Consider the following 22,165-nt stretch of genomic DNA (forward strand, 5'->3'; position numbering starts at 1 on the left):
ACAGAATAGAGGGGTACAAAAGACAGAACAGTTAACATGTACATATAAACAATACACAAAAATGGTTTGCAGTTACATTGGATGAGGATCGGAGACACTAGAGGAAGGGCCCTGCTCGCAAGAGCTTACATTCTAAAAGGGATTTGCTCTCTCCTGCTCCTGTCTTGCAACTCCCCCACCATCATCCCGGATGTCAGATCATATTACTCCTACACCCAGCTCTGTACAATTTCTTCCTTGTACTTGCTCCTCACCTGATATTCATGCCTTCTCAAACCGCTCTCTTGACTCTAAGCACTATTAGCCTCCCTTTTCTGATCTTTGTGCTCTTTCTCCATTTTTCTTTTATTAGAATAATCGGGACTTTTCATTCTTTATAGTATATTTTAATATACCACAAAAAGCACACACATCTATATATATTTTAGATTATATATATATTTACATGGCAAAGAAGAACAAATATAAGATTTATATTCGCGGAGTGATGGCGTTTGTTAAAAAAAAAAAAATTCCTGTGTTACAGTGCAAATACCTTAATTACTGCACATATTAAATATGTACTCATTTCTTATAAAAAATAATAAAAATCATTCTTGTTGACCTTTAAGAAGCTCTGATTAGGAAAATACAATGGTGCAGGTACAAAACTGTTAAGCTTATGTACAATACAAATATTTAGTAACATTTTTGTCATTTAATGCGCAAAAAAAAAAAAAAAAGTAAATTCACCAGATATCAACAACAGAATGATCAGTCCCTGAATTTTTGCAGAAATGATCTTGGTCTCTACCTAATTCAGGCAGCCCGTAAAACATTTTATAACAGCGTCCCTGTAAGGAACAATGGGAAAAAACAAATTAATACAAACAATAATAAAGAGACAATAAAAAAACTGGTTTAAAGGGACTTAGGCAGCATTACCCAGTAAAGTAGCCTACAGAACGTAAACAAGAGTGTTTTAACTGATCTAGTCAGTGCTTCCTAGGGCCCACTGTGAAAGGGAGCGCTTACATATAAATATAGGTTGTACAGGTTTACGTTGGCAATAAAATATAGTTAAACTAAACACAATTATAAACTCATACCACTCTAGATTAGCAAAAAAATAATTTATATAAATTTATATATTTTTTTACAAACCTAGAGTGGTATATGAGTTTATAATAGTGTAGTGCATGCCTATATCGACTTAAGTTCTTGGGATTTATACTTTTTTCTTTTTCGTTTAATAAGAAATGGTTAATTTAACAATTACTTTTCTGGGACCAGGCCAATCTGACACTGGAGCTTGGGTAATATGAATAATGACAACAAATGTATAACTGGCAGCACTAGATTACATAACTAGGACAAACTTGATTAATAACGTTTTTGAATTGTTACATTTACATATAACTTACCTTGCAAAGGGTATATATGAAAGGCTATACCTGGGGGAGAAAAAAAAAATTAAATTGTGATACAAAGGAAAATCGCTTCAAGAGTCTGGCAATGTAGCTTTGTGCAAGTTAAGCTGGTCTTAATGAACAAAAGAATACATTTCAAGCTAATGCTGTAGAATAAAAATTAAAGTGACCAAAATTATGGCTGTACATTTATTACCCCCTTCAAATTAATTAAATCAGTGATACTGAATACAGGTGAAAGAAATAAAGGTATGGGATCCCTTATCCGGAAACCCCTTATCCAGAAAGTTCTGAATTACGGAAAGGCCATCTCCCATAGATTCCATTATAAGCAAATAATTCTAATTTTTAAAAATGATTTCCTTTTTCTCTGTAATATTAAAACAGAACATTTTACCTGATCCCAACTAAGGTATAATTAAACCTTATTGGAGGAAAAACAAGCCTACTGGGTTTATTCAGTATTAAAATGATTTTTAGCAGAAGTTATGGAGATCCAAATTACAGAAAGATCCCTTATCCGGAAACCCCCAAGTCCCGAGCATTCTGGATAACAGGTCCCATACCTGTACAAGGAGCGGTAGTGTTTTTAAAATATGCATCTCATACAGGGAAGGAAAGGTCCCAGTGGCATTATATACATTTATATAAAAGATGAGGTAACCATATGTTAATCAAGTTCAAAAACATGTTAACTAGTTTATAGATTACAATGATAAAAGTTATATGGAACGGTCTAGTCCGGATCATAGTTTGAAAAACTCAAATTTGCCAACTAGATAAGTCCCTGGCTCAGCATTACATAGTTAGTATTACATAGTTACATAGGGTTAAAAAAAGACCAGTGTCCATCAAGTTCAACCCATCCAAGTAAACCCAGCACACCTAACCCACACCTACTAATCTATACACTCACATACATAAACTATAAATACAACCACTAGTACTAACTGTAGATATTAGTATCACAATAGCCTTGGATATTCTGATTGTTCAAGAACTCATCTAGGCCCCTCTTAAAGGCATAAACAGAATCTGCCATTACCACATCTCTAGGAAGGGCATTCCACAACCTCACTACCCTCACCGTGAAAAACTACCTACGCTGCTTCAAATGGAAGCTCCGTTCCTCTAATCTAAAGGGGTGACCTCTGGTGCGTTGATTGTTTTTATGGGAAAAAAGAACATCCCCCATCTGCCTATAATCCGCTCTAATGTACTTGTACAGAGTAATCATGTCCCCTCGCAAGCGCCTCTTTTCCAGAGAAAACAACCTCAACCTCGACAGTCTAACCTCATAGTTTAAATCTTCCATCAGTTCAGACTGTTGGCCTAAACTAGCGGATCAACAAAAATGCATTAATGCTATATATGACCCTTCATAAAGTATTCATGTGATCCACAGGTTAGACTGAATAGATACTGTGCATTGTTGGTCTGTGTATGGCTAAAGTCAATTCCACATCTGATGTTGCAGATTAACTAAGCTTGCTACAATTAATCCTATAATTCATAACAACTACTAATTTTATTCTCCATCAAGAGTCCATGTTTGTTGAGACTGCCATAGAAAGATTAGATTTTTTGGTGTGATTGCCAAATGCAAGGATATTTGGCCAGTTTAACTCACAAGGTTTGTGAAGCTAGCCAGATTTGATCATGTTGATGGTCACATTTGATGGTCACTTTTACGGAATCTGTCCAGCTGCAAGCCGATCATTGAACAGCAGTGCTGTCCAACTGCGGCCCGCGACCCCCCACCTGTCTGGCTGCTTTGATGGCTTACTTTTGAGTAAGCTTTAAAGGAGAAGGAAAGGCTAAGTTACTTGGGGGTGCCAAAATGTTTGGCACCCCCAAGTGACTTTAATCGCTTACCTTGTACCCCGGGCTGGTGCCCCTGTTCGAAGAAAACTGCACCAGCTCTGGGTACCTTGAGCGAGTGCTTCCTCCTTCCTCTTTCTTCTGCAGGCAAAGTCCCTGGGCCGGCGCACACGCAGTAGAGTGAAAAGCCGACTTTCTTGTTAACAGGAAGAAGGAAGCGCTCGCAGCTACCCCGGGCTGGTGCTGTTCTCTCCTAACAGGGGCACCAGCCCGGGGTAAAAGGTAAGAGATTTAAGTCACCTGGGGGTGCCTAACATCCTGGCACCCCCAAGTGACTTAGCTTTTCCTTCTCCTTTAAATGGTATCAGTACTGAGATTAACTGGCCCCCTGCATGGTTCTCACCTCAGATTCAGGCTGTAATCCCCCTGTATTGTTTAAAAATACACACACAGGCAGCATAGGGCAGGCAGAGTGCTGCCTGTGTGTGCCATACTCTGCCTGCCCTATGCTTCCTGTGGGAGGTGAACCTGGCAGGGGTTTATTCTGGGAGTTTGTTAGCAGTTGGAAATAGCCATTAAGTCCCTAAGGTGTGTAATTATGTGCTGGGGTTGTTGCACTATCCACAGGGGAGGGGGAGGCATATGGATTTAAGGGTATGTCTTAATATGACATAATATAATTCTTTCACATATAAATTATGGTTGATATCCCCTCGGTGAGGACCAAGCATTTGGGTTTTTACTGCACCACCACCATTGTGATAAAATAGGTGTGGTTTAAAAAGGGGAGTGGTCAAAACTGCCTTCCATTAGCAGCCCTCCACCATGTATGAGAAATTCCAGCCCTCGGCACTGCAGAAGTTGGACAGCACTGTTGTACAGGATCAGCCAGTGTTATGTCCAGCTTTAATATATACCCAGCCCCACAAGATTAACTATCCTTTCCGTGAAACAATCATTATAATATACTACTAATATTACTGCATAGAGAGCCTTTGGTTGCAAGAACGGTTAAATAATGACAATGAGCATGAAATCTAAACCTCCACTTTTTGCTTAATAGCAAATCTATACCCTGTAACATTGCAGATCTTCATAAACATGTATGCTGTATAACTTCCCACATTTAAATCACTTTTTCAGATAAAGACTTGTGAAAAATATATTTTCTAAAATGTGACAATGAATTATATCCAAATGAGCCACTAGAAATTTAAGTATTTTACTTGTAAATCCTTCTCCCAACTTGTAAGATCTGCTTACACACAAACCAAGGGCTGGTTACATCAGCCAGTGAATGGACAGAAGCATGTCTTTTTGTAGGATACCTCTCCTTTCTTGTCTTGCTCATTGCTATCAATGTTTGTGGAACATTACAATGTGTTGGCTCAAGGTAAAAGATGTAAAGCGGAAATATTTAATAATATAATTTATATCCTAAAAATTGACAAGTCAAAGAGTCTTAGCAAATAGGCAAAAACATATTTTTTGAAAGCACATAGTTCCCCTTTAAGGACTTACCATGTCATTGCAATGAACTGTAAAATACAAAATATGATTGCCAGGCCATTCTTCTGCCACTAAAAGAAAAACAAAAAAGCATAATCAGTTTAGGTTTACCTAACTTTGGATTTAAAGGGGAAGTTCACCTTTGGACAAGTGTTGGAATAAAAATAGCTTGGGTCACTAAAAGCATTCCTTAAAATAATCCGTTACAAGATACATACCGGTAAAGCAGACATCACACACACAGAAAGTTCAGAATCGGTTTGAGCGCTCAGCCAGACCAGATGCATCAATCTTCCAAAAGGCTAACAGCAAGCCAAATAGCACAATATTACAGATGAAGAGAGCGCCAAGCACAGAATTCCTGCTTATAAAAGGCTTTATTTTCAACTACAAACAGGACATGTTTCGGGCTCCTTCGAACCCCTTTTTAAAGTGTAAAAAGGGGTTCGAAGGAGCCCGAAACATGTCCTGTTTGTAGTCAAAAATAAAGCCTTTTATAAGCAGGAATTCTGCTATTGGTGCTCTCCTCATCTGTGTATATTAAGCATACAGAAAGTTGTTCTCTTCTAGCATCCTTTTTCAGCTCCCTTTGTATATCGTTGTTCCAATTGGCTGACTCGCAGCAGCCAACTGTATTAATGATATGCAAATGGAACAGAATGGTAGGGGCAAATGCAGTAGCACTTCTTAACTCACTTGCATTTTTTATATCGTGTAGTCTGCCACAGAAGAAACAGCTCAAGGGGAGGGAGAAAGCTATGTGACCTCACTAAGGGGCTGATTTACTAAGACACGATTTCGAATCCGAATTGGAAAAATTCCGATTGGAAACGAACATTTTGCGACTTTTTCGTATTTTTTGCGTTTTTTTCGGCGTCTTTATGATTTTTGCGTAAAAACGCAAGTTTTTCGTAGCCATTACGAAAGTTGCGCAAAGCCGCGATTTTTTCGTAGCGTTAACACTTGCGCGCAAAGTCGCTCCTTTTTCGTAGCGGTAAAACTTAAAAGGCGCGACGTTTCGCGCAAGTTCTAACGCTACGAAAACATCGCGACTTTGCGCAACTTTCGTAATGGCTATGAAAAACTCGCGTTTTTACGCAAAAACGTAAAGACGCCGAAAAACTCGCGTTTTTACGCAAAAATCGTAAAGACGCCGAAAAACTCGCGTTTTTACGCAAAAATCGTAAAGACGCCGAAAAACTCGCGTTTTTACGCAAAAAACGTAAAGACGCCGAAAAACTCGCGTTTTTACGCAAAAATCGTAAAGACGCCGAAAAAATCGCAAAATTACCGATCATTACGAAAAAAACGCAATCGGACGCATTCGGCCCGTTCGTGGGTTAGTAAATGTGCCCCTAAATCTGGCTTGTAATCAAACAATCTTAACTATGGGGATAAAAGAATAAGTTTAAAAATGACACTCTTTATAGTAACCCAATGAGCAGAATGGGTGCTGTATAAAAGCAAACACTTCTTCCCCACTGTCTCATATTAAAGGGGTGGTTTACCTAGATAATAACATTTGTATGTGGCTTTCTCTCTACTAAACAAGTGTTTTTCCAATATACATGCATTACCAAAAATAAATGGCTTAGGAAATATTGACAAATATCCAATGAATTGCAATAATCTTTTTCAATGATCTTTCCGATGCAGGGGATTGCTAACACCCTCTCTGAGTTATCCTAGGCACGTCCCTTGTCACACAGTTTTGGCACTGCCTGCTTCAAGCACTGATGCGGTCCAATGAAAAGAAATATATATGACTGAAGAGGCATAGAGACAGCACTTGAAGTAGGCAGCGCCCAAACTATGTGTGATGACATGCTTAGGAGGACTGAGAAGGTGATTCCCTGCATCTGAAAGTTGTCTAAATAAAGTTTTTGTGGAATTTGTGAGTTCCCAAGCTATTTATTTTCGGTAATGCATGTATATTGATAAAATGCTATTAAGGGGAGAGAAAGCCACATACAAATTTTATTATCAATGTGAATATGAAGCATAACAATTACATGGAGAGATTACTCCAAAGAATCATTTTGTTCCAATGGGCCAGAGACTGTTATTAGAGCTACACATTTTGAATCATTAAAAAATGTTTTACTCACCCAAAATACAGCACACAATGTACAGATAAGACAAAGCTGTAAGGGAAAACCAAATTATAATTTAAAACAGTTTAGACAGCTGACAAACATTAATGTTAAAAGAGACATATAAGCAGCCATTTATGAGCAAACAGTCAGACAATGTGCAAAAATCAGGCACAGGCCGCCATTTTTTTTTGTACACTGAACTTGCCTGCCTTATAAGACCAAGTGACATTAATTTACTGCTGGAAGCAGTTCCTTAGCAATATTGGTGATGCTATGTGGTAGTAGCTATGTGGAATCGCAGCTGGCTACAATTATTCCTTATGCTTACCTTCCTAGTCATGTGCTGATGATGCAGTCAGTAGTGGTGGCTTACGCCAGCATTAGCTTTGAAAAGCAAACTTGCTATGGAGGACAGATGCATAATTGTTCTATTTACAATAACAGTAAACCCCAAATCTTTCTTTAATTATAATAAAATGACCCCAGCTTCTTAAATGTGTATTTGAAGCACGCTAAACCTCAAGCCTTGAGCTGCCCAGCACTAGGGTGCTTTAAATGGCGAAAAAAGGTACCCCTTTGTGGATTACTTAATTGTAGTTTAGTTTAGTATGTAGATACAGCAACATTTCTGCTATTCCTTCAAGTCCTTTAACCTTGTGGCCAGTAGAGAAGGGTCAATTCAAAGTGTGCTCTACATGGAAAGCCATGCATGCTCATATTTATATATATATATGTTTGGCACATTTTGCCCATACTGTACAACATTCAGCACATGTATGGCAAGACAGGGGGTGGGGGTCATTCCAACAGATAAGGATCTAAGGCTTATGCAAAACTTTGAATGGGGGGAGAGTACAGGATATACAAACCAGCATGACTAAAGTGGCGATCAGTCTTGTTGGTGCAAACATCTTTTTCAGTTGCTTTACTGGTCCCATAAGAAAACAAGTGCTGAAGAAAAAATGTTTAATATTTTAATTAATATTTTACAGCTGTGCTTGAACTAGATTTAGGCTTCAAACAGCAGGTACTGCTTCAAGCACAACACAAATAAATATTTCTGTGTATACTGATTAACATTACCCTCAAGAAAATCTTAAGGGGAATTTAAACCATCCATAAACTTTGCAGCCCCTTATTCCCCAAAGAACACAATACATAAGTACAGATCCAAGAGAACTGACAGATGAGAGTGCTGCTTACATGCATGACAAGGAATTAGCCTGTGAGCAATCACAGATCAGATTTTGGTACAAAGATGCATACTCTACACCATAATCTGCTATTAGTAGATCCGCTTGTCTACTACAAAATATTTAAAACATGAAAAAAAATACAAAAAGAATAGGATTACTTTATCACCAATATGGATTTGTGCTGCTTAGTTTGCATACAGATTAGAAAGGAAAACCATTAAAAGTAAAATAAGAATTATTTACTAAAAAGAAACAAAGAGATAGATTTTGGAGCTTTCTGGATAATGAGTTTGCAACCTATTATACATGACGTCAGACTCAAAAAAACTCAAAAAAAGCCCATGCTTCTAATAAATAGTTTTGTGCTTCCAGAGTAGTCTGATTTAGAATGAGTTGCCTGGATATTTTTGGCCATATAAAGTTTCAGAGCCAGAACTAGGGGTAGGCAGAAGAGGCATATGTCTAGAGCACAACAGCATGAGGCAGGAGCGCTACGACCCTAGGCACATACCTCTGCTACCTCCTCTCTGGCCCCCTGTGCAGATTAGAGGCAGTGAACAACTGCAGGTAGCAGGGGTGGGTATATAAATTACTTTTGCACAAAAGTCCTTTAATTATACTGTAATATTACTTATAACCTAGTGGCCATATAAATGAGGAATGATGATGATAAAGTGCTAAAACCCTCTGCAGATATGAGAGAAGTTTCTCGGTTGCTACCCTTGCACCTGATTCTTACCATTTTGTTATCTCTTTTTTAGGCAGCTTAACTCTCCAGCTAATTGTCCATCGAAACAACCAATTAATTACATATAGAGGTAATTTACAAATATACTAGAAAATTAATGACTGTTGTAAATGCTTCTGTCCACAAGCACTCAAAATTATAAGCTTGGTTACAGTATTACAATTTGTGCCATCAAAATTAATTTATTTGTGATTTACTGTGCTTTTAATCATGGCAATGATAAAGATGTGCTTACCTAGCAAGAGCAGCAACATTTCCTAGAGTGTAGAATACTGCAAAAAGTTTTTTACCAGCTGCCGGTATAAAGAGAAATGCAGTGCCCTGTATTAAAGAAAAAAATACTAGTTGTTCAATTCTACTTCTCTTATTTATATAACTAATTTTTTTTTTCAAAATCCATAACTGTTACCCATAAAAGACTTTGCATTTTTAGAGTGTTAGCATTTTCGGCGGGGCCCACTTTACTTCATGTATCAATTGTGGTTTTTCGTATATAATTTGTATGTTCAATGTATACATCCTTTAATTGTACAGCGCTGTGAAATATGTTGGCACTTTAATAATGTATGTTAATATCTATCAATGTGACAGATATAGTAAAATATTGCAGAAAAAAATGCATTTAGCGTTATGCTTTCATTAAATATATACCTTATCGTTAATTTGAGCTCTGGGAATGGACATAACATGAAAGATACAGTACAAGCAGTTTCAGAGAGGTGTAGGAATATACTCACAAGAATAGAGCATGCTATTCCGCAAACAAAGCATATTGCAAACCACTTTACTCGTGTGCCAAAACTTAGGGATGAAGAATCCAAAACCTTTGGAAAGAACAAACATGTTTTACTAAGCACATAAACTACAAGCACACTTGTAGCGCATGCAAAACAAAAAAAAAAACTGCACATAGATTAATATGGCAATGAATCGGTCATGATATACAGAACACAATACAAAAAATCACTTCGGAGAAGGAATGCACTGAATCCAGGCTTCAGATGAAAAGCGTATTTGTATATAGCAGCGTTTTTCAACCACTGTTCCGCGGCACACTAGTGTGCCGCGAGATGTTGCCTGGTGTGCCGTAGGCAGGGCACCAATGTACTAGGGGGGCACTGCTCTTGGCACCAATGTACTAGGGGGGCACTGATGCTGGGCACCAATGTACTAGGGGGGCACTGCTCTTGGCACCAATGTACTAGGGGGCACTGCTGCTGGGCACCAATGTACTAGGGGGGCACTGCTCTTGGCACCAATGTACTAGGGGGGCACTGCTGCTGGGCACAGAGTTAAATTTTTTAACATTTTCTAATGGTGGTGTGCCTCGTGATTTTTTTCATGAAACAAGTGTGCCTTTGCCCAAAAAAGGTTGAAAAACACTGGTATATAGTGTCAGAATAGGACAAATCACAAGGCGGTACAACAATTCTTTACTGCATTCCGAAGGTTAGCAGCATTTATATGGACTGTGTAACTAAGATTGGCCAGTTGTTCTCATCTTCTGTTAGATTTCTTCTTCTTACAATTCCATGCCATTGCAAATGGGTTTATAGGAATATATTCCAAAGTGGCCTAGATCTCATAGGCTTTGGAATTGCAGTGAACCTTTCAAAGCAGCATTAGGGTTTGTTTATTTAAAGCATGGATTAGGTGCAAACCTGATTTAAAATGGAAAATAAATGGTTGCACAACAATTCCCAAATAAAGAATCTGTACTTTACCTTTTCTGTAGCCGTTTATATATACTTCGGTAAGCATATCAAAGCAATAAAAATAAATTCACTACAGAGAATCAATTTCCACAAATAAAATAGCAAATAGTATATGTTTTTTAGTATGGGTATGGGATCCATTATCCAGAAACCTGTTATCCAGAAAGCTCCGAATTATGCGAAAGGGCATCACCCATAGACTCCCTTTTAATTAATTACAATTTTTACAAACATTTTCCTTTTTCTCTCTAATAATAAAACCATACCTTGTACTTGATCCCAGCTAAGATATAATTAATCCTTATTAGAGACAAAACAATCCTATTGGGTTTAAAATATTACATTATTTTTTAGTTGACTAAGTATGAAAATCCAAATTATGGAAAGACCCCTTATCCGGAAAACTCCAGGTTCCAAGTATTCAGGAAAACAGGTCCCAAACCTGTTTTACAAGTAATATTATACATCCTACAATGTTCCACTGAATAAGACACACAAACTCATTGTTGAAACTTTAGCTTTACTAACTGACTGACTGATGGATTTTTGCACAATAACTAAAATTCCTTAGTTGTGCTAAATGCCAAATGTGTTACAATACATGCTAACGCATCAGCATTTAGCACAATTTGTAAAGAAAAAAAAACACTCCATTATCAGCAGCATGTCAGTATCCAATTAGATTAAAGGAATCTTTTTAGTATGTTCTAGATTCATGTAACTGTTATAGAATGTCCCATTCTTAGCAACTTTTCTAATCACTATTTAACTTAAAGGTTTTTAATATTCTGCCTTCTGCTTTTGCCAATTTCCAGCCTTTAAACTGGGTTTGCTGATTATAAAGCCAAAAAAACAATCGCTTTGTGAAGCTACAATTTTACTGTTGCACTTTATTTCTTATCTTTCTTAAAGGAACAGTAACACCAAAAAATGAAAGTGTATAAAAGTAATTACAATATAATGCACTGTTGCCCTGCATTGCTACAACTGGTGTGTTTGCCTCAGAAAGACTACTATAGTTTATATAAGTAAGCTGCTGTGTAGCCATGGGGGCAGCCATTCAAAGGAGAAAAGGCACAGGTTACTTAGCAGATAACAGACAAACCCTCATTATATAGGGCTTATCTACTAGTTATCTGCTATGTAACCTGTGCCTTTTCTCCTTTTTTCCAGCTTGAATGGCTGCCCCCATGGCTACACAGCAGCTTATTTATATAGTAGCTTTTCTGTCGCAAAAACACCAGTTTTTTGCAGAGCAACAGCACATTATATTTTAATTACTTTAAAACACTTTAATTTTTTGATGTTACTGTTCCTTTAAGGCCCTCTCCTATTCAGCTGAACCACTGACTGAGTGATAGGGTAAACTCAACCCCAAAACCAGACACCTGATAAAATTCCAAACTGGAGAACTCCTAAGCAAAAATTTAAAGGGGATGTTCACCTTCAGACAATCGTCTCAATTTGAAGAGCCCCTGTCAGATGAATTTTTGTAATTCATCTTTATTATTTAAAATGTTTGGTTTTGAAGCTACAGAACAGGATCTGCACTGCTAAAACTCTCCTCTCTTTTTGGAAGGGATCACATACACTAACTTGCCTTTTGCCCAAACAGAACTGAACTGATTCTGCGCATGCCTTCCCTCTCCTACTTCATTTGCATATATTTGATACCATTGGCTGGCAAGATTCAGCCAATCGGATCGATGAAATGCAAATGAAGGAGAGGGAATGCATGGACAGAACCAGTTCAGTGTGAATTTTTTTTATTTGGCAGCCTGATAAATCATAAATCCAAAAAATCCCCTACAGAGATAGCAGAGAGCAAATCGGTGAGAGTTTTAACAGCCCTGATCCTTATTATTTTAAATAATAAAGATCATTTTCAAAAAATGTTTTTTTCTGACAGGGGCTGCTCAAATTTGGACTATTGTCTGAAGATAAACATCCCCTTTAAGTAATTACAAAAAACAAAAAAAAATGAAGACTAAGTGCAAACTGTCTCAGAATAGCACTGCCTACATAGGTACGTGGGTAAATTTAACAGCGGCCTTCCCCACTTTAGTGAAATTACTGCTACTTTTCAACACTCTAATTTTAAGGGCAAGAGCAGTATGTACAGCTTTTTTTACTAAATAAAATAAGGGTACATCCATGCCTAAGAGCTTTGGTACAATTCACATTTTGGAGTTCCTGATCAATCTCCATCTGACACTGCTCTTCAGCGTGTGCATAGGAAAACACATTTCAAATTCAAAAGAACAGGAATTATCAGTTGACAGGGAATGCCATAAGTATCATAAAGAAGACCACAGGGGTTATAAGACTGTGTTGGCTTGATCAGTTATATTGACAGCAACAACAGAAAGGATGTTGTATATACACCACAATAATATCTTTTTTTAACTGGATTAACAAATATTAAATTTAACCACATTAACGGCTCCTTGCTGGTTTTGTTTTTGTCTTTGTATGCATTAAAGAGCCAATAACACTGGGAAGAAAAAAAAAATATTACAGAGAATTATACCCCTCTAGATATAGAAGGAATGTGCTTAAAAAAGTTGTATTTCAGACTGATTTATTGAGAAATTCCACCAAAACCCCACTAGCCCCGCCCACTTCCTGCTGGCTGAATTCTCTGGATGAGCTGGGGAGCCGGCGGCCCTCCGTACACTGCACTATAAGATAGGAACCAATCAGCAGCTAGGCTGACCTGATAGGGAACTGAAGCATGTCTTTGCTTGTGTGATTGCAGGGCTGTGATTGGCTCTCCCCCTCCTACTGTGCTTCTGGCAGGGACCGTTAGGGCACGCCCACTCTCCATTTCAAACTCGGACAGAGAAGTGATAGGGTCTATAGGGAGCTCCAATAAAGGGGCCATTTTTACAGATAGGATTAATTTTTAGCACAAAGTGAAACCAGCACCTTATATTATTCATAATTGCCTACAAAATTAGGGTTTTCCAATTTATCCTATATGTCCCCTTTAAATCGCCATAAGCCTGTCCACTGTGATAATTTCATGTGCTGATACCTCATCTCAGGGAAAGGGGAGCATCAGCAGAAAAATTCTCCCTAAAGGCAGCCATATACGGCCCTGAAATAGCACAAATTTATATTATCAGTATATGTATGGCCAAGCTTTACTTTCTTTCAGATCTTCTTGTACAACTGCTGGACTGGATTTGGCCAAGTACAGAATCATCCAAAAAGATTTAGCTAAATCTGAGCCCTAATTTTCATATGCACATTTGAGCTTTAAAGTGGCATGACTTTTAGGGTTCTGTCATTATCAAAACCATACGGAGTGTCTGAACCCAAATCTAGCAAAAATTATGGATCCCTGGCCTAGACACAGATATAAAGCCTCAGGATATTCTATTACACTGAGTCAACAAATATTTCAAAGATATAAAAGAGGCCCAAACAAGGTCAGACACTGACTGGATGCCATCTCAGGCACTATTGACTCAGCTGACAGCCTGTTGGGTAAAACAGACCAGCTGCTTGGTTGATGTCAAAACTGTGATCATTCAAATGTTCACTGGATGGGAAGAAAATTCCCACTGGCAATGGGCCACATGAGGTTACTGATGACTTGATGAGGCCCATAGTTAACAGGTCTGCACAAGGTGCCTAAGTTATTTAATTATTGGGGTGAAGGTGGTGTTTTATGTGCCCAAACTTTTTTTTTTACAGGAAGTATGAATATGTACCTAAATAACTACCAGAGAGTACAATAACAGTAATAATAATGTAGATCTGTATTTATATCAGTACTGACATAAATCTGAAAAAAAATTATTAAAAAATTATTATTAAAAAATTATTAATCTGCAACGATTCACTAGAATTTATACATAAAGCATTAATTTCTTATCTGGCAATTGGTGTTCAGGGGTGTTAAATGGAAATATGACATCTTGAGTGCTTTCATTATCAGTGAAAGTACATCTAAAATACACAGTGATTAAAAAACATCCTTACCACTAGTGCAAAAAATACAAATTATAAATGCAATAGCAGCCAATACAATTAATTCTATAAAAACAAGAAAGAGATGGATATACAAAGTAGAACTTGAAGGTCCACTTTCCTGACTTATCTTACTTTGCATCTTTATACAGTAGTGGGATACGGTGAGTAGCTAGCAAATGTTTTAAAACATTAAAAAAAAAAAAAGTGCAGTGCAATATGCAGAGGCGCAGGCCTACCATAAAACAGGTGGCAAGGACAGGCTGCTTTGTGGCTGGAGGCCTCTGCCACATAACGTACGCATATGAATGATGTCCAGTTACACCAGTTTGTTGCACACTACCTTCCTAGAGGTGAAATGGGCTCTCTTGTGTCTGCACCTGAGACTTCTATTATGTTAAAAACAAACAATTTTTATAGATCTGAAATGTGGTCATGTTTACAGGCATAAACAGCCCCTACAAATAAAAAAACTGATGCCTGTCATAAACCCTGAACTGAAAAAATGTTACTGCGAAATTAACTGGGACTGATAAACAGAATTTGTTTTAAAGAAAAATCAGTATCTTTGATCAATGAAGATTCAAATTTGGAACAGCAAACATCCTGGGCATTTTGTAAACAAGTTGTCTGTATGAACTGTGTCTCGTTCCAAAGTGCATTTAGTAACATTCCTATTTATTAACCATGCACTGGAATGGGCTCTTGTGTGAATGCGATTGTTGGGGGGACATAGTAGTTGACATTCTATGATAATAAAATACTGAATGTCCATTCCTTATGGTGCATGCAGTCTGAGGGTAAATACCTTTTCAGAAACATGCCTTTTGAAAAGGGGTCCTGCGCCAGTGGCCAGAAACACTGCCTACATGCCATGTGAGATAATAAATCCCCTCTGGAAACTTTTTCAACACAAATCCAGTGTGATAGTGCTTAGTGATGTCATCAATTATAATCAGTGCTTAGTGATGTCATTTCTGTCACATGACTTACTGAAATGTGTGTTTTATAATAAAGTACCCTCTTTTGTAAAATATGAGGATATTAGAAGTGACCTCAAAGTTCCATAACCTGTATAAAAGCACTTGGCCTTCAGCCTTGTGCTTTTATACATTCATGGAATTTCTCATTGATATCCATATGTTATCCAAAAGGTGGTACTTCGTTCACTATATAATGTCCAATGCATCTATCTGCAGTAGGAGCCATGATTGCATCAAGTTTTCAGTTGTCAGCAGATTTCCCTTTCAAAGGGTGTATAGGGTAGTTATCCCAGCACCTAAAATATTCTGATTAGTGTTAATTACTTACAGAAAATGTAGGCAAAAAATGATACTCAGAATATGAGGCATAATGTAAAAGTAATACATTCTTTAAAAAAAGCACTTAGGTATGTAAGTTAGAGAATTTACAGTATATGTAACAATATCACCTCCAGTTATAATTCATTCAAGTATGATATCTGTGGGGTTCTTCCTAACCAAACGTACACTAGGCAACAGAGCACATTTAAAAAAATTCAAACCTAGAAGTGAGTTTTACTGCAGCTGTGTGGTACACTGAGTATGGCACCAGCATAGCTAGTTCCTGAGCATAGTACCTGAGTGGTCAGCCCCTGCTCTTCATCCTCATGGCCGCTCAGGACTCTTCGCAACTTATCCATGCTGCTCTTCGAACTGCTGCTTTACTAGGACACACGCTGTTCAAATAATCACCTTATATTAATCAACTCCGTTATGACAGCTACTCCTTTCCATATACCACAGTTCCAGATCAGATATTCGGATAGGCAGGAACTCTAGAAAGCAGGATGTATTACTTTCCCCTGTTTGTGCCCTCCCAACCAACCCTCCCTGAACAGGACGTCCGCCTTGGGCCGCCTGATTAGAGTCGTACAGCCTGACTGCTGCTGTGCTCTCGGCCTGTCAGAATCTCACTGTCATTTCATGTGATTCGGTGGCTTTTAGTGCAAGTCGCCATTTTAAATACTGGCAAAGTAAGAAAGCATTTTCTTTAATATTTTGTTGCTATGGTATTTGTCACAGGAAAATACCACAGTTTTAGCGATGTCACAGTGGGTCACAATGGCCGTACATACGTAGTACACCAAAGGTAATTGATAAACGCAGTAGATAAACACAGTTGCAAAGTTAAGACGAGCATTGATAAAGATACATAGAAGGAAGAAGGTCCCTGCCCTATAGAGCTTGCAGTGAGTTAATAAAGATCAGGGTGCTCAGGGTACTCATCTGCCCTGTACTGAATAGGCCTGGACAGTAAAATGTTGCTTGATGCCAATATTGTTAATAGGGAAATAAACATCAACCAACAAATATAGAAAGGCTGGATTGGTTTATGCAGCCATAGGGGCTGTGAGAATGGGGTTGTTGTTGGAGAGGGAAATGTAAAGTGTGAGGTACAGCCACCAGTGCCTATATGGGGATACTGGTGGGGAGGAGAGTAAAAGTATCGGTTACTGATTGCTTTATATGTTACTCTGTATGTCCAATGTATGTAACCCACATATTGTACAGCGCTGCGGAATATGTTGGCGCTTTATAAATAAATGTTAATGTAATGTAATGTAAAAGGAACTGCAGAACAACAGGTTGGGACTGGGTGACCAGATCAGTTGAAAATTCAAGGGAAAAATTAAAAAAAAAAAATACAGCTAGCAGGGCTGACCTGATTACAGTCTGTTTTAAATGCAATCAGTGCTGCCCTGCAACATAGAAATGCCAGGAAATGACTAAAGAGGCTTTATTACATACCTCCCAACATTTGAAAAATGCAGAGGGACGAAAGGAAATGGCATACGTAGCATGGCGGAATTTTTTTAGCCATGTCCATTATTGCGACCACACCCCCTAAATACCACTCCCATTTTACAAAATTTGGCAGGTTATTTAAAGTTTGAAGGCAGTTATGGGGGTTTTGGGGTCTTGTTTTATGTGTTTTATCTGAGAGTATGTGTAGCTTGTTGAGTTTCTGGCTCACTGCCAAAAGCTACTTGTTTAATTAAGTTTGAGAAACTTTGTATCTTTTTTAGAGTTCAGTGCAGGTTCAGTGCAGGATATCAAAGGGAAATGAGGGACGTTTCAGTAAGAATCTGGGACTGTGGCCTGAGCTATCAAAATCGGGACTGTACCGCGAAAATCGGGACAGTTGGAAGGTATGTTTTATGTGCCCCACCCGGGGTAGCACAGGTAATACCTGAAAAAAATACAGGGAAAAAAATATTGTCAGCACAGTTTGCAGAAAGGACCCAGGGCTGTTTCCTTCTTTAAAGAAGTGATAGACTGGCCTGAAGTAACAGGTCAGTGATAATAGTCACTGTGACTGCCTAACAAATGAATGCTGTGATTGATTTTACCCATTGTTCACCTTAAACTACATGCTTGTGAAAGTACGGAGTGGAGAACATTTAGCAAACTGGTTCTTTTTCAAGAAAAATTATTTTGGGTGGGGCAGTTGTTCAATGTGATATCAGCTAAATTTATGTAAATGTGGGTTGCTGGAGATAATCAAACTCTTTCAAATGCCACCCCTTTAAGGCTGTTACTCATAAGCATTTTTTTTGTGCATTTGAGACACAGGTTGTTTTGCCGAAGTCGCCCAAAGTTTCCTCTCAAGGCAACTTCGCGACTTCGGCAAATCGCAGCTCCGCGTATGCCATCCCACCGGTGATTTACATTCTAGCTGGTGGCATGGCATTGCGGGGAGATTCATCTCCCCGAGTACCCCTGCCCTAAAGACTCTGGGGTTTGTTTACAAATGCAAATGTGTGGGCTAAATTAACCCTTTAAGTGCCAAGGGACGTAGATTCTACGTCCCAGGTACCAAGGGACCAAAGTGCCATGGGACGTAGAATCTACGTCCAATGGCACTGTCGGGTTTACAAGCGCTGCGCTCGCTTTTAAAGCAGCGCAGCGCTTGTAAAGCCTTCACAACCCCCTAGGCAACGAGCGAATAAGGACATACTTACGGATCCGGTCGCCCAGCCGCACCGATCCGGTCCCTCAGCCAATGACAGCAGTGGACACGCATTGATGACGTGTCCACTGCTGTCCCTTTAAATGTCGCCGCCCCCGCGTCGCCTCTTCACTCCTGCTGAGCACATGTGACTGCTGGAGCCCCCTGCTGCCTTCCTGCTGCCTTCCTGCTGGATTGGTCGCCCTGATTGCCTGCCTGCATTGTGTGAGCTGAACTACAACTCTCTAACCACTGTTTATTTTGCTTATTTCTATCTCAACTGTCTAAAAAATTTTTTTATTTTTTTTTTTCCATTTCTTCTTCTATCTTTGTCATTATTACACTTTTACACACATACACACTTATTTACAACTTTCCCAAGCACACACAGACACTTACACACACACTTACACTTAGAAAAAAAAAAAGAAAAAAAAAATCTTTCTTTCTTTTCTTTTCTTTCTTTCTTTGCTTTCTTTGGCAGTCTTTTTTTTTACTAAAACTTTATTTCTGATCTTGCTCTATAATTATCTGATTTATTTGGTTGCATTTTAGTGTTTTTTTGGCATTTTCATAATTGATTTCTGTTTTTGAATTATTCTATTGCACTGTAACTTTTTTATTGCTATTGGGTGCTAAATTTGCAGTGACGTTGGTGGATCCAGGGCTCTGGCCACTGATTTCATTGCAATAATTGTTCTTCTGTTGGTTTGAGTGGTTTTATTTGAATTTACTGATTTTATGGTGTTTTATCTTTGCATTGTTCTTTATTGTGTATTTAGTGCCCCTAAAAGGTTGCTTTTGCAGTGACGTTGGTGGATCCAGGGCTCTGGCCACTGATTTCATTGCAATAATTGTTCTTCTGTTGGTTTGAGTGGTTTTATTTGAATTTACTGATTTTATGGTGTTTTATCTTTGCATTGTTCTTTATTGTGTATTTAGTGCCCCTAAAAGGTTGCTTTTGCAGTGACGTTGGTGGATCCAGGGCTCTGACCACCGATTTCATTGCAATTATTGTTCTTTTGTAGGTTTGGGTGGTTTTATTTGAATTTACTGATTTTATGGTGTTTTATCTTTGCATTGTTCTTTATTGTGTATTTAGTGCCCCTAAAAGGTTGCTTTTGCAGTGACATTGGTGGATCCAGGGCTCTGACCACCGATTTCATTGCAATTATTGTTCTTTTGTAGGTTTGGGTGGTTTTATTTGAATTTACTGATTTTATGGTGTTTTATCTTTGCATTGTTCTTTATTGTGTATTTAGTGCCCCTAAAAGGTTGCTTTTGCAGTGACATTGGTGGATCCAGGGCTCTGACCACCGATTTCATTGCAATTATTGTTCTTTTGTTGGTTTGGGTGGTTTTATTTGAATTTACTGATTTTATGGTGTTTTATCTTTGCATTGTTCTTTATTGTGTATTTAGTGCCCCTAAAAGGTTGCTTTTGCAGTGACATTGGTGGATCCAGGGCTCTGACCACCGATTTCATTGTAATTATTGTTCTTTGATTGCTTTTAGTGGTTTTATTCCATTTGGTTTCAGTTGTTCTAGAAAGATCCAGAGGTGCTAAGTTCAGATTGTTCTAGTAGTTTCTATTGCCAAAGGTTAACTCCTGGTCATCCCTTGCTGGCTTGAGTTTATCAAAAGGTTACAGTGAGGTTTTTTTTTTCTAGCTTCTCCTATTACAAGTGCTGTCTTGCTTGCTGCTTTTTTTTTTTTTTTTTTTTTTTGCTTGCTTGTTTTCACTTTGCCTGCTGATTGCTAGATTTGCAGTTGTCGGTATATTTCTGGCACAATGGCCAAACGGTTTTACAGCACCGAGGAAGCTGCTAGGTATTGCATGGACTCCAGCTCAGAAGAATTTAGCGATTCTGGGTCTGAGTATGTGCCATCTGACCACTCTACTGAGGAATCAGAGATAGACGATAGTGACACGGTTAGCGCAGAGGTTAGTAGTGGTGGCACGCTTACTGCTGAAGAGGCAGAGCCTGGTGGTAGTGCCCAAGATGTACCCATGGAAGTAGAAGAGGGTGAGGGTAGCACTGATGCAGCAGTTGGAGAGCCTGCGTGGGGGCCTCCCTGTAATTATGTCCCTGAAATTCCCCCTTTCACTGCAGTCCCTGGCATCAGTGTGGACACCACTAATTTTGAAATTATAGATTTTTTTAATCTCTATATTACAGAGGCCATCCTACAGGACATGGTCCGTTACACAAATTTGTATGCTGAGCAGTATCTTGCCAGCAACCCTTTACCGGGTTTTTCAAGAGCCCAGGCATGGTATCCCACAAATATAAACGAAATAAAAAGATTCCTGGCTCTTACATTGGCAATGGGACTCGTAGAACGTAATTCTTTAGCTTCCTACTGGGATACCAATACAGTCCTTTCCATCCCTCTTTTTTCAGCCGTTATGCCAAGAAACCGTTATCAAATTTTATTGCGGTTTCTTCACTTTAACGACAACACAACGGCTGTTGCCCCTAATGAGCCCGGTTATGACAGGCTTTATAAATTGAGGCCCCTTATAGATAGCCTGTCTCAGCGCTTCGCAGAGGTTTACACCCCCTCCCAAAATGTCTGTGTTGATGAGTCCCTTTTGCTCTTCAAAGGGCGCCTAAAATTTCGCCAATATATCCCAAGTAAGCGTTCTCGCTATGGGATGAAATTTTACAAACTCTGTGAAAGCAGCACGGGCTACACTAGTTATTTCATGCTGTATGAGGGAAAGGACACTAATTTGGACCCCCCCGGTTGTCCCACTGACTTGACTACCAGTGGTAAAATTGTTTGGGAGCTCATAACTCCACTGCTGGGCCGAGGTTACCACTTATACGTGGATAACTTTTACACAAGCATCCCTTTATTTAGAGCCCTAAATTCTTTGGACACCCCAGCCTGCGGCACAGTCAACCGTAACCGCAAAGGACTGCCCAGGGAATTGCTGGATAAGAAACTGAAGCGTGGAGAAGTACATGCTCTAAGAAGCAATGAGCTCTTGGCCATAAAATATTCAGACACCAAAGTTGTTTTTATGCTTACTACTATCCACGATGAGACCATGATTGTCCAACACAGAAGTGGCGGTAGGCCCTCAAAAACAAAGCCACTGTGTAGTAAAGAATATAGTAAGCATATGGGTGGTGTTGATAAATCCGACCAAATACAACATTATTATAATGCCACCCGAAAAACCAGGGCCTGGTACAAAAAAGCAGCAATTTATATGATCCAAATGGCCCTTTATAATTCTTATGTCGTTTACAAGGCGGCAGTACCAGGCCCCAGATTGTCTTATTACAATTATTTGCTGCAGTTGCTCCCTTCCTTGTTGTTTGGTGATGTAGAGGAGGTTCCTGACATGCCAGGTAATGACAATGTTGCCCGAATGGTGGGTAAGCATTTTATAGCACAAATTCCACCAACACCTAAAAAAACATATGCCCAGAGAAAATGTAAGGTTTGCCGTTCCAAGGGTGTTAGGCGAGATGTCCGGTATTATTGTCCCAAGTGTCCTAGCAAGCCTGCTTTGTGTTTCCACCCATGTTTTGAAGTGTACCATACTGTGGTACACTATGAGAGGACTTGAATTTTGTGTTTTTATAGGTAGGTTATGGTTCTCTGGGTTTGTTGGTGGAATAAGGATTTAGCATATCAGAATAGTGAACTTGGCATGTTCTAGGTTTTTATGCACAAGGTTTCAGGACTCCAAACTTAGCTGTGC

General features: G+C 38.8%; 1 protein-coding gene across 1 annotated transcript; it reads right to left on the bottom strand.

Annotated features, from left to right (window-relative positions):
* Positions 1–418: 418 nt before the first annotated feature.
* sft2d1 (SFT2 domain containing 1) lies at positions 419–16,318 on the bottom strand. Its single transcript, NM_001005146.2, is given in 8 exon segments — positions 419–833; positions 1,404–1,433; positions 4,752–4,810; positions 6,848–6,883; positions 7,705–7,786; positions 9,015–9,100; positions 9,517–9,603; positions 16,073–16,318. Coding segments are annotated over 8 exon segments (483 nt in total). The 5' UTR covers positions 16,136–16,318; the 3' UTR covers positions 419–793.
* Between the last annotated feature and the right edge of the window lie 5,847 nt (positions 16,319–22,165).

The sequence above is a fragment of the Xenopus tropicalis genome, chromosome 5 (genome assembly GCF_000004195.4).
Source record: "Xenopus tropicalis strain Nigerian chromosome 5, UCB_Xtro_10.0, whole genome shotgun sequence".
Taxonomy (NCBI): Eukaryota; Metazoa; Chordata; class Amphibia; order Anura; family Pipidae; genus Xenopus; species Xenopus tropicalis.